Source organism: Theobroma cacao, chromosome 3 (assembly GCF_053813885.1).
Source record: "Theobroma cacao isolate CCN51 chromosome 3, ASM5381388v1, whole genome shotgun sequence".
NCBI lineage: Eukaryota > Viridiplantae > Streptophyta > Magnoliopsida > Malvales > Malvaceae > Theobroma > Theobroma cacao.
In genome coordinates, this window is record NC_142641.1 from 46372607 (window position 1) to 46386072 (window position 13466).

The 13466-nt window shown below is 37.2% G+C and overlaps 2 protein-coding genes across 2 annotated transcripts; both read right to left on the reverse strand.

Moving 5' to 3' along the window:
• Nucleotides 1-1307: 1307 nt before the first annotated feature.
• LOC18606887 (mechanosensitive ion channel protein 10-like) lies at nt 1308-5192 on the reverse strand. Its single transcript, XM_018116804.2, has 5 exons — nt 3786-5192; nt 2509-2632; nt 2095-2388; nt 1801-2003; nt 1308-1710 (listed from the first exon to the last, which is right to left on the reverse strand). Exons 1-5 carry the CDS (start codon nt 5024-5026, stop codon nt 1446-1448), a joined length of 2127 nt encoding a protein of 708 aa, XP_017972293.2. The 5' UTR covers nt 5027-5192; the 3' UTR covers nt 1308-1445.
• Nucleotides 5193-6755: 1563 nt separating this feature from the next.
• On the reverse strand, nt 6756-12327 carry ERD3 (S-adenosyl-L-methionine-dependent methyltransferases superfamily protein). Its single transcript, XM_007040756.3, has 8 exons — nt 11776-12327; nt 9920-10219; nt 9688-9836; nt 9385-9580; nt 9031-9241; nt 8203-8878; nt 7994-8071; nt 6756-7349 (listed from the first exon to the last, which is right to left on the reverse strand). Exons 2-8 carry the CDS (start codon nt 10196-10198, stop codon nt 7127-7129), a joined length of 1812 nt encoding a protein of 603 aa, XP_007040818.2. The 5' UTR covers nt 10199-10219; nt 11776-12327; the 3' UTR covers nt 6756-7126.
• Nucleotides 12328-13466: the final 1139 nt, after the last annotated feature.

Genomic DNA, 13466 nt, shown 5'->3' on the forward strand with positions numbered 1-13466 from the left:
TTAACATCAATCATGACATTTCAATATAATACTGAATATAAAATAACAAGTCATATTTTAACTAACAATAATTAATCAATTATTAATTAATTTAGTTTAAATAAAAATATAAAGATTTAATTAAACGTAATAAAAAATAATAATTTATTTAATTTTTTAAAAATAATTTAAAATTTCTTTTAAATATTATATCATTAATTTTTGAACTGAAATATTTTGATAATTTTATTGAGTAAAATTAACTGTATAATTTTTTCTAAAAACATATTTTATTCACAAATAATGGAAAAAAATACATAATCTTTGAATAAGAAAAAGAGAAGCTCCACATAAAACGATGGAAGAGAGTTGTAGTTTAAGTTTCGTGGGTGGCAACATATTCTAACTTATCCCGGTCAGCTCTTACTTCAAGCAGACAGAAAATTATTCAATATCTTGAGAAATAAAAAATGAAAATTCGGTGAGCGTTGCTGCGCCTTTCAGACTTGGTCATAAGCTGGCGCCACGTGTCCAAGCAAGGATCCTAGGTGTACCACATACGGAAGGTTCCGGCTCTCACCTGCCTTTTGTGGATTGAGTCATCTTCAACCCCAAGCAACAATTTGGTCCCCTTCTTCCTCCACATTTACAAATTCACCCTTGCAGTTTCCGGCCCAATTTTCTATTATGATTAATAGGCCCAATCCAAAACAAAAAAGGCTATATTTTTTATTCCATTATTTATGTTTTAATTTGTGGAAATTTGTTGTTTGGTATGATAATTTGTGTATATTTATTAGTATTACATTATTGTCTATTTATTGGTTAAAAAATATTATTTTCTAGTTATAAGAAGGTCAATTTTCTAAAAAATTTTCAGTGCAAATCAAAATATAAAAAAACTTAAAATAAATTCAATAAACTTTAAATATTTTTTCCGTTCCTGTTGTTTTGCTCTTTTTTGATTTTTTATAGATATTAAAATAATAACTTTAAAGTTTGATATATTATATATTAATTTTTTAAAAAATTTATAATATAAATGTTAAAGATAAATTTATAATTAATAATAAAAAGAAAGAACATGTGTTTAAAAAAGCACTATATTTTAAGATATTTAAAAGAAAATGATAGAGAAAAGGAGAAGTAGTATATACATTCTAATTTGTCATTTAAGGTTATCGTAAAGCTCTTGTTGTTTTTTTTTTCTCAATAGTTTCCTGTTAATATTTTTTTTCGACAAATAACTTATAGATAATTTTTGTTTATGTAAGAATTAAGGTGTTAATTTTACTCAATAAAATTATGAAAATATTCTCAAATTTAAAATTAACCTATTTATTCAAATTCTAAGTTACTCAAAATACAATACATGAGTGCAGATAGATGAGTTTTAAAAATGAAGGAAATAGAATTGGGTCCATCATGGCTTCAACAAAGATATAAACGATGAGCAGGTGGATTAATTACTGCATCATCCTCCAGTTGTCCAGATTGACTTGGCTAAGACGGACCTCTTGCGGAAGAAGATGGTACTTGATATCAAGGTTTTCGAAGATTTTCTTCAGCTCGAGAATGAGCTCTGTGATCCGATTGCTGCGCTCTCCATAATTCTGATGATTGATCGTGTGTTGGACGCATAAGCTCATCTTCAGCTTGTTAAGATTCTCTATCTGTTTCACTATCACTGAGTGCTTCGGGTTCCAATACTTGGGCTTGCTCTCGATGTATCTGCACCAAGCCCAAAGTTTGTAAATTAAAGCTGAGTTTTTAAGTTTTAACCCTAATCGACAATGTCAAATTAAGTTGCATGTAACATACGCTTGGATTGCCTTCTTCAGTGCCATGATAGTCTCCAGGGACGTGGAAATGTCAATCTGGAAATCAACCGTATCACCCATTTCTGGACTTCGGTAGAAGTTGCTGATTGGCTTCGAGAGCAGGACCCAATTCGGATAATAAATCTTCTCCATATCATACCGAAGGAATACGGTAGTCAATATATTCATTTCCTCCACAATCATCTATCCATGAAAGCAATCAAGTCATCTATTAGGATAATAAATTTCCATACGCATAAACGGGTGACGTGATATGGAAGAAACATGCACGCACCTGAACACCGTCGATGACGCAGCGGTCGCCAATATCGAAAGGATGCATGATGAAGATGAAGACAATGGATTCGAACACCATCTTACAAGTGTTCTGAAACATGACCCCGGCAACAACTAGCTGTGTTAAGACAAGAAACACTATCCTATATGTTGCTACCTCCATTACCAAGAGGGATACCACGACTATAATCACGATGACCACTGCACTTGCCAGCTTATGGAGTTGTTGCACAGCTGTTTTGGTATCATTCAGCGAATGTGCTAGAAATTTTCGTTCAAAATAAGCTCGAACCTGGACGTTAATGGCAATATATATATATATATATATATACACATTTTAATTAAGTATATATTGTGAAAGAACAAAAGCACCCTAGTCGATAAAACGAGTAATTAGGCAAGCAGGACTGACCACCCAATTTCTAAAGGAAGATTTTGAAATTCTTCCGGTCTCGAGAGCTCCTTCAAATAGTGGGAATATGGTGTAAACTTCAACCCCCTTCAGGAATCTCATTAGATCTTCCTCTTCAATATACCTTTAATTAGAAAAACCGTGATTGGCATTCACCTTGGTGAGCCATAAAGGTTAAATTATAAATATGTGCATATGATAAGAGTATATACATGTATGTACGGAAGTGCTGAAACCACATATCGTTAGCAAGTAAAGAATTCAGCTGCAGAATGTTGACTAAGATCACTTGTTGGTGCCCATGGAGTGCGGGCCACTTAAAACTCACCAAGAGTGGTGCAGAAAGAAAATTAAAGGAAGTTCGTTGACTCGATTTCATTATCAAAAGGTACACACACTCATCAACCATTTTGAAGAAGAAGAAAGGCATGCGCTGGCTATGGCGCTCTACCGACCATCAAATGGTACTTGTGGTATGTAATAGGACCACAAGAAAAGAAGCACTCACTCTACAATGAGCATGAGTTGTCTTTGTCGTTACTCTATTGGCTGTGATCAGCCCTGGTCTCATCAGTACGAAAACGTGGATATACATTCAAACCGACTTGATAAACTTAAGCTATTTCTGGCATGGTCTTCCCTTAACGGCTGCTTTCAGTATTGGGGCCGCTTGTGCAATAACAGAGAACAAAGACCACGTGCAAAAATATAGGGGAGAGAGTTCATTAGACGTAAGGGTAAAGGTAAAAGTATGGTTTAATACATGATTAGTTTTTCTTTAGGGATGTCAATGGATAAATTTAATTGAATATTTTATGTTATTCGATTTGATTAAGTAAGATTAGGTTACTTTATAATCGTATTCTTGTAAGATTTGGATAATAAAATTGTTAGATATTTCATAAAGTTTCTATTCCACATTATTTAGGAACACAAAATGTTTGTGTTTTATATAAGCAAAATCACTTGTTGTAAGCAACAAAGGAAAATGGACTCGCGCGTATACGAGATTAGACCAAACTTTGAGAAAATGTGGATTTCTCCTCCTACACTTCAGTTCTCATGCTTTTCTTTGTTGATAATATTAATGTAATTTGTTAATTATGGTCCATTTTTAGACTTCAAAGGATAATATTAAAGTAATTTGCTAATTATGGTCCATTTTTAGACTTGAAAGGCTGAATTCAAGAATGAGATTGTTCATGCAATTAAAGAACTAAACATGTATTCATGCATGCAAGAAAGGGATCAGATATAGGGGGAAGAGATGTGTTTACTTGTAACCCGGCTTAGCCACGTTCTTGAAGATCCTTTGCGCGGTGTTTCTAGCCTCCCACTCACTAGTAATCTCCGACTCCGCCTTTCCAAAATCGTCTACTGTCGTCGAAATAGTCGATAACCCTGAAGACATCACGTAGCTTACCAGCCTCTTCACGCTCCACGCAGAGGCTGACCTCTCCATGCTGAGCTCCCTTAGCTTTTCCATGTCAATTTTCCTCGACCCAAACTTCTTCGACTTGTAGATATTCCTCGCTTCTTTCCACTTTTTCTGCTTCCAGTTTGGTGGCAATGACTTGGATTCGCTTAGGCTATGATGCTGTTCATGCATTATGATTTGCTCGTCCATGGGCGGACCTGAGAGCGTATCCAAGATGTAGTGGTGGAAGACACTTTCCTTCATTCGATCAAAGTACGTTGTCACATGGAAAGATGAGGCCAGCATTTTGACCAACACGATCTTGATAAGCCATATGATTGCACCGAGCAACACAGCTACTAACGCTTGAAACACCTTTCTGAGCACCTTGTTTTCCTTGCTGTGAACTTTGGTGTCGAACATGAAGGTGTATGAAAGAAGGACTAGGCCTAACCAGATGCAGTTTTGGATGCTCTTCCTTAGTCCATAGACGAAGTAGAGCACTTTCTCTCTAAGCATGAAGTTTCGTTCAATGAAAAAGACAGCGAGAGCAATCAACCACCCGGAAACTAGGCGGCCGCAGAAGGTCACCAACACCATAAGGCACCATTTCCAGATCTCAAGCCCCCACAAACGCTTTGTCTTGAGAGATTCTATCGTGAGAGAAGAGATCAAGCACGTCGTTATAACGAAAAACAGAACCCATTCAGTCAAGAGTCTCCAGTTCAACCTTTTTGTCCTCCTCTTTTGGTGTCTTTTTTGCCCCTTTTCTCCACCATCTTCGTCAAACTCATCGTTCCACTCCTCTTCATCGTCATCGTCATCGTCATCCTCATCAGTTGAAGATTGGTGGATGTCGTCAAGCAACGGTTCAAGACCGTTGGACTCTGGGAACCTTTTCTGGGGATAGTTATACTCAAGAAATCGAGCTTTGGGTTTGGAGACGCTGAGGCGGCGTAGAGTTTTTGCTCTCGTGGGAATTTGGGGCTTTGTTTCTGCAGCCGCTTGGCCTTCCTTGAGCTCGGTTTCCATTGATGGACCTACAGGGTTTCCTTGGTCCATGATGACAACCACCTGATCAGACTTTGCCCTGTCCTCCATTTCTTGCTTAGTGCAACTTGACCCAACTCCTCTCTTTATATTTGCAGACGAAAGACTGCCAATTTACACTACTACTTCATCCCATTTCTGGGGCTTCATCCCTACAAGTATATATAAAGCTGCAATCCCACTATGATTGTGTGGTTAAAACTTAAAAGCATTGGAGCTAAAGATGAAAGTGAAATATGGAAAACAAAATCATTATAAGCAACTTGTTCTTGTTTTTTATTCTTTTTTGGTAAATTTATATGTTTAATTAGAATTTAAATATAACTTACTTACTAAATTTATGACCTCATAACTTAGATTGTTAGGTTTTAATTGACTCTTTACTAAAACTGTATTAAAATTATCTAAGAAATTAATTCACTCCCTCTTCCTGCGGTGCTATGTAGCTTTCAACATAGGATGGTGGTTTCTTGAGGCCATTAGGAACGAAAAGAATGTAGAGAGAAAGTGGGCAAATGAAAATGATACAACTTTTAAGATTTATGAATGATATTGTAAGCGAAAGGGGCATAATGGGAGTTTTTTATTGGATGCACTGTCCCGACATGCAAATTGAAGGAGGGTGGTGGTCTGGTGGGGGTGGGGGAGCTAGAAATGCTTTTTTGGAGCAAAAGGGGAAGAAAACAGAGTTCGAAGAGGAAGTCAAAGCAGCTTGATAGCAAAGGTGAAATAAGATTGTAACTTCATGAGAACTGTAGACTTGGGTTTTCAACATGAAGCCATAAAAATTGTAAGCAAAACGAAAGAAAATGAAACAAGTTGGAAAAGTAACCAGCAACAGCACCCCTGGCCTTCCTCGAACGCCTTGTCATTGTTCTGACCCTTCACTGACTTTTTTATTTGGAAAGGTAATTTTATTTGCCTCAATGGCTCATATGCCATTCCAAGTCTTTTGCTATTTGCAATAGACTTTTCATGGCACATTATCATGGCCCGGGCATTTGAAAGTAAAGATCTTACAAAAGCATCGCGCCAAAATCATTGGCGGCGATAGACATGAATCCTCTAATCCTAATCAAGATAAGGAGAACAATAAAAGCTTGAACCTAAGCCAAGAAATACAAAGCGGAGACCCAGATCCACTGCCCTTACAAAAACTCACAACCCTTCACTGACTTGTTAAAGTGGTACCGGGAATGAGTTCCACTGGCTTCACAAGCCTGTAAAACAAGCTTGAAGAACAACTGCTGGTTCATGGATTTATGGTTCTTCATCTCCTCTGTGTAAAACTAAAGAATTTGATGACAAGTCGTGTAAAACTAAAGCTAATTAATGAAGTAGAACAACGACGAGTCAAAGAAGAAGAGACAAAAGAGTTAGCTCAACTCAACCTCTCCTCTTGTAGGGACTAGGCCTACGGGGAAAGTTAACAAGCCGTAGTGCTATTTTAAACCTCCTACAAACACTAGGGCCTGGGGCAAATGGAGACCGGCCATGGGCCGATAGTGGGCAAAGTACTGCACCCTCTGTTCCAAGTTCATGTATGGGTTTGGGTGTATTGATTCCATGAGCTCTCGCTTATGAACTTTCCAGGACTAATGGTCCCAAGTTCAAGTATGGCTTTGGCTGTATTTGTAACTTTCATGTGTAAATTGTTTACCGATTCTCATTAAAAGAGGAAAGAAAGCAGAACTAAACTTCATTGAAGACCATAACTAATTCAGAAAGCAGAAGTAGTTTTCAATAGACATATAAAATCACAATTGGGGAGGAAGTGACATTCATTTTAAAATACTTTGACATCCACTGATTATCACAATTTAACAACATACAAAAGACCAACAGAGAAGGCCAAAAAAGGATAAAATAAATAAATAAATAAATAAAGATAGTATACCAGGGCTGTGTATAGATGCCTAGGAAAGAATATATCTATAAAATTAACAAAAATCATATTATTGGCAGGAGGCTAACTCTTCAATTTGACGAATATGAATTTAGAGATTCTTGATTTCTATGAATATCTAATCTCTGTGTTGCAGTATGGAACTTCCTTCTATCAGTTCCTACCACTTGGTCTTGGAACAATAATTATACTTAAATAAACCAGGCAAGAGACTAGTCACCGTGACTTGGCTTGGGATCATTATGTCATCTTGAACTGCTGTTAGAGGAATACCAGAGCTTTTTCTGGCATATCAATATCTTCTCCTTCTCCACACCATATTCAGTGTCTTCTTTATGGCATCCCCACCTCAAGCCCTTAGCAATGGTGGCAATGGCATCAACAAAATAGCTGGACTCTCGTATCAATGCATACCCGTTAGGACGCAGAATACGATCCATCTCCAAGAGCACATACTTCATATCACACCTGGGGAAGCAACAATGATTTTCAGAACATGTGGCAACAGTTCGAAAATCCCTATTTAATCATTCATAGTACATCATCTCAGTCAATTAGCATGCATTTTGATAACTACCTATTTAATTTTCTGAACTTGAACATAAAACCTTTGAAGTGTTTGTTATGTCATGCCAGATGCACAAAGGTTTCAGATATAAACTAGTTCTGGCATACAGAATATGAGCACAAGTACAAATTTCAAACCAAGATTAAGATGATTTGATTGTGTTGGAACATAGGTCCAACTTGTCTACTTCACTGAAATTATTAAATCACCAGGATTCAAAACGCTTGACAAAATTTTTGCTTTGACACAAGTTCATATCATAATGGTCAACCTCAACCAAGTAGCTTACCTACTTCTATTCTGCCTTTTCACCTAATTTTCGCAGACACAAGACAAATCTATTTCCTCTGTTCACGCAACGTTTTCAAATATCAACTGTATGAAATCAGGCAACAGCCATACCAAAGGCAAATCCATGTAGTTGTAAATTGTAATAATAATCTAAAATATTCCAACCCAGAATAAAGTGCAAGACATAAAGAATCCATTAGAAGTACCATTGAATCTAGAAAACATCAAATGGGAACATAAGCCCAATGCCTACCTCTGGCTCTCTGCAGTGAAGAGACCATCAAGGTGAAGGAGATCATATGTCCGAGGATATGTTGAAAATGCTTCACACCTGCAAAAGAGAAAACAAATTAAACACCATGAAAAACTGAGCATCAAAAGAGCAAGCATGTTACAGTCTCAGAGCTATACTCCCAATGCACACCGAAGTATCAAAGTTCATATATATGTAATTGAAATTACCAATCATGATAAGTTCCAATAAGGCCCCGATCATAAACCACAGGTAGTGTGTTGGCAGCATACGAAGAAACAACATTCATGACCCACAGGGGATCATCAATAAGAGCTGTATCAAAACCTCCATAAACTGTATTCATGTCCATTACATTTCTTATCTTATCAGTCCCAATTGCAGAGAGTAACTTTTTGTAGTGCTTGGCCCGCACCTTCCACTTGCTGTCATCATGCTTTAAAGTACTGGCACTCCCACCAGGAATATCTGAAATGCGTTCAGGGGCAACTTCCAACCTCTCTGGCCACTTTGGCAGGGATTCCAAGGCAGTTTTCTTAAGTTTTGGGCTTGGAACTACAACACATGGACGGAGTGGAGTGTACCATGCTGAATCTGGTTCAAGACTGTCATCACACTTGGCTGGGTAGGCGTCTGGATCAGTAAGCTTATCATAGCAACTATTATCTGAAGATTTCTGCCACACAGCAATATCATCCTTTTTGGCATACAATTTAAAGCACATTGAAGTCAACAAGTCCTCCAACTTCTCATAATCAGATTTCTGCTCTTCCACAGTTGTATTCCAACCACGCCACCGGTTTTCATAATTTACGGGAGGACCAGACAAGACCCAGAAACCACCAGGACGGAGTATGCGATGAACTTCAAGGAGATAAATTCCACCTGAAAGCAAGAGCATCTATTGTTTAAAAACTGCAAGTGGCAACCAAATGAAGGTTCTTACTTGGTGCCCGGTGGATATCATAACTGCAAGATAATGTTAGTTCATATGAATCTATATTTAAGTTTGAGCAGAATTGAGGAAATTCACTTACCAAATTCAGTCCATGGGATAAGGCATCTTGAGCAATGGGCCATATCAAATGAATTTGAAGGGAAAGGAAGGCGCTGGGTAGATATGACACCAAGGATTGCGGGTATTCCACGTTCCAATGCAAACTGGACCTGAGCTTCATGATTATCTCTTGGAGCAAGAGAAACTGTCAGAATTCCACGGTCTAATAGATCACCTCCCCAACTTGCGACCTGGATATAAATCAATCAAAAGAATTTAAATTTAGAAAAGAACAAAGGCAGAGAACAGCAAGGGGAAGTGAGAAGCAAAGAGATGGACAATCAATTTCCTCCCATATGTCAATTGAAAATAGAAAACAGAAAATGCGACTCACCCCACAACCAGTATCAATCGCAGTTCGAACTGTGCCATCTCTCATTTCAGGGATCAAATCTTGCATCAAGTCCACATATGCACCAACTCCTCTGGGGAACATAGTACCACCACCAGGAAACAGGAACTTATCCCCTTGTTTCCTCAGCCAGTTCTGATTAGACTTCTGCTTGTTGATCCAATCATATGGGACATTCCTGAAACCGGATCAACATAAACTTCAAATAAATGGATAAATAAATAATTTAACAAAGCAATTGACACTCCCGTTATAAATTAGCAAACCAGAAACAAGCTATAATACCTGTACCAACATTCATCCCGGCTCTTTGGCCATGTGATAGGTGGCTTATACCCATCAGGAGGTGGAACCAAGCATTCCTTCCTCTCAAAAGCTGGAGGACAGTGGCGTTCCAAGAAAGTAAGGCGATGAACACCATATTTCTTCCACCTCTGTAGCAATAAGCATACCTCATCAGTACAACATTCTAACTTAAGCAGCCTGTAAAATCATTAATTGAATGATCATGTCTTACCCTGGGATCTGTGCATGGAGTGTAGTCTTGATAATCAATACTGCATTCCTGGAAGGTAATGGGTTTGATTTGAAGGGGGTTTATTGCAGATTCCTTAGGAGAAGGAACAGCCTTGGAAACATCCTGGACTGTCTTGCCCTCCAAGTTATTTTTCTCAGAACAGAAGATTCCACCAAGGTAGAAAGAAAACCCACATAGCACAATAACCAGTAATGTTGCAGGGAAAACCTTGAAACCTTTATCAGGTTGGGAATGATATTTTCCATCTTTGTGCTTCATGATTTCAGAAATAATCAATTACTGTAATATCAAAAGCCACCAATCAGTCAAAGCAGACAGCAATTTTATTTTATTTTTTTGCAATGACAATGCTCCACACTCTGCAATCCTACAAATCAGTTTAAAACAAAACAGAAAAGCTCTGGTTTTGCTAAAGAAATCAACAAAAAAAAATTTGCTACAAATCTGCTTATGTATAAGTAAAGAAATCAACAAAAAAAAATTTGCATCACAACACCACAAATTTAATCTTCACAGGTACGGGGAAACAAGAAATTAGATCCAGTTAAAAAAAATTGTTCTACATAAGCTCTAAAGGGACATCAGATACTTATGAAAATTAAAGAAAATCCATTAATATATAACATGCCTGCACGTAGTGATGGTTTAATTTTACACTTGAGAATGACAAAGACAGGAAAAATGGCCAACTAACAGATGACGCAATTGCAACAGAAATAGCTTTTTAGGAGGGATCCAAGTAATGGGTACAAAAAGTATCCATCAACCCAGAAGAGAATGGAAAGGGAAAGCAAAACCATGCCTCTGCTTCAAACAGCAAAAATTAAATTTAATGTAAGATCCTGCAAGCAATCCTGACCATAAGACAAGACCTTGAAAGCTGTAAATCTCGAAGATCTAATGCCAACTATTACCGACATTTAATCCTTTACATGTCACTTTGCCTTTATATCTTTCACATGATATGGGGACCCAACTCATATCGAACTCAGCCATCCTAACATGGTCCCATTCATTCTCTATTGGTAATTCTCTTTTCCCACCGAGTCAAAAAGGCAGCCGGGAAGCTATGGATTTCCTACCCAGCATGGAAAGCAGAAAAGGAAATACTAATTAAAAGTAAAGGAAATAGAGAAACACAACATGTTGTTTTCTAATCATTTCCTTGACATGGAAGAAAAGGTTGAATGATTTCATTGTCAGTGCAGGCCAACAGCTGTTTTTTTCTCACCGGAATTATCAATAGCTACATTGACCTCATGAACAACAAGTAATCAATTAACCACATGCAAAAACCAAACAGTTTCGATGCATTATGCATACCCTTCAAAGCAAAAGTATGAAAATTTGCAGCAACAAGACATGGGAAGCACCCAGAAAACAAAGAGAAGAAGAAAAGAGCAAGGAAAGAGAAAAGATTTTGTTTGACTACGGATTTGAATTAATATTGATAAACAACTAAAAATAGTGATTTAGAGGAGGGTAGTAAAAGGTGGAAGAGAGAAGAACCACAACTTCATGTCTTTAAGGTAAAAACCAAGTCTTTGCCAAGTGATTAACTAAAGATAGGAATTCGATACAGAAAACAAGCCTCACCGGTAAAAAAAGGGTCAGATCTTTTGAGGCAATGGAAGACATAAAAGCCCAAAAAAAGAATTACAGAAAGCAAGTACAAAGCAAAGAGACTGAAGAATGAGGAGATATTAACAGGACAAAAATAACAAGCAGAGAGATCTGACAAGAGAACCCAGGGAAAGCAACACCAAGTACGAAAAGAATTATACACTACGGCAAAGAAAGAGAGAGAGATTGTCTTTGGATTTGGTTTCCTGTACCTCCTCTCAATTCTTCAATTACTCTGTGTGCCTCAGTTACAAAAGAAGTAATGAGAAAGGGTGGTGGGTTCTGTTGTTTGAACGTAGAAAAACAAATAAAAACTCTCTCTTTCCAAAGGAGAAAAACAAGAGAGAGAGAGAGAGCGCCCTGGAGTTGGGACAAAGGGATGTAAGAATTAAACTCACTGAGATCTCGCTACAACCTTAAATAATGTGGGGATGCTCCCCTCTACTTCCTCGCCCTCTGTTTCTGCCTCGCTGCCCACCCTCCCCCCACGCTTTCCTACTCTCCTTCCTTCTTCACTCCTCTCTCTCTCTCTCTCTCTCTCTCTCTCTTTTTCCTTTATTTAATATCACTATTTTATTTTTCGTTTAATTGCGGTGAAAGACAGAACAGAGGGGAATGATTTCTATCTTTGCGGACAAGAACGCGGGATTTTTTTCTTTTATAGTAATAGGGTGTTGAAGATCTTATCTTTGCATGCCACGTAAGGGTTCAAGCAGCTGAGTACGATAGATAGAGAATCTCGTTGCCTTGCTCTTGTTCATGTTCATGCTAAGATTTTTAAAGGCAGCCAGCCATGGCTTCTAATTTGGCTTATGCCCTGATTCCTTCACCCCTCTTTGAGGGTCCTTGTAAAGATTCTTCTCTCTTTTATCCCTGACAATTCCACCACTGCACCCTTCACTTACATCGAGTTTTAACAAATAATAATCTAATTGTGTACACAGTATTAAGCTCTTTTTTAACAAGTGAAATGGAAAAAGAATAGAAGAGGGCCACTTGGCTGTGTTGTGTAGTTGTTATGGATATGGTTTTAATGCAAAAGGCACACAGCAAATCCCATCAGGGCGTCCATAGGATAAACATTACACCCACGTTACCTGTGACGGACCGTCGGCGCAGCACCTGCATTCTATATTCTAATTCTATTATACAAATTACAGGTTAATTAATTAAGTGTATAAATAAATATATATATATATATATATTCAAAAAGACAATATTTCAGATCAATGTAATAAAAATATAACGAGTACATTTGTTAACATATTAATGGTGCATGAATTATAAAAGAAGGTAAAATAAATTAATTTTGTTATCAGTGTAACTTTTTGTTTATAATTAGAGTTATTATTATTAAACTTATAAATTAAAAGACAAAGGGCTTTAATTTGGGGTCTTGGTATTTGTGAGCATAAAGTCTGAAAGCAACGCAGGCAGAACGCTTGACTGGTGTTGGTGACTTTGTGTGTATTCTATTATTATAATAATTAAGGGTGTTTGCATTTGTTTGGCATCGTTTTGTCAAACACTTTGACGCACCGCCCCTCTCCTTTTCTAACTCATTGGCATTACACCTAACCGAATTCCACCACCATTATTACAAAACCGTTGGATAACTAAAAGAGAAATCAAGATAAAACCATTGTTGGAATTTCTCTTCCTTTTTATTTTCCAATTGGTTTATCCATCGTACACCAGGAAAACAATTTCCTACCTCAAATTTTGAACCCATTGACTTTAACATTTTTTCTTCTCCATAGCTTTTGACTATGCCCTCCTAATTGGCTTTATAAATCATGATATATCAATTATTAATTTGTTTTTATTTTTTTCCTGCATTTAATACTTTGGGGTCAAAATAAAATGTAAAAGGTAAAAATTAAATATTTTTTAAAAAATAAAA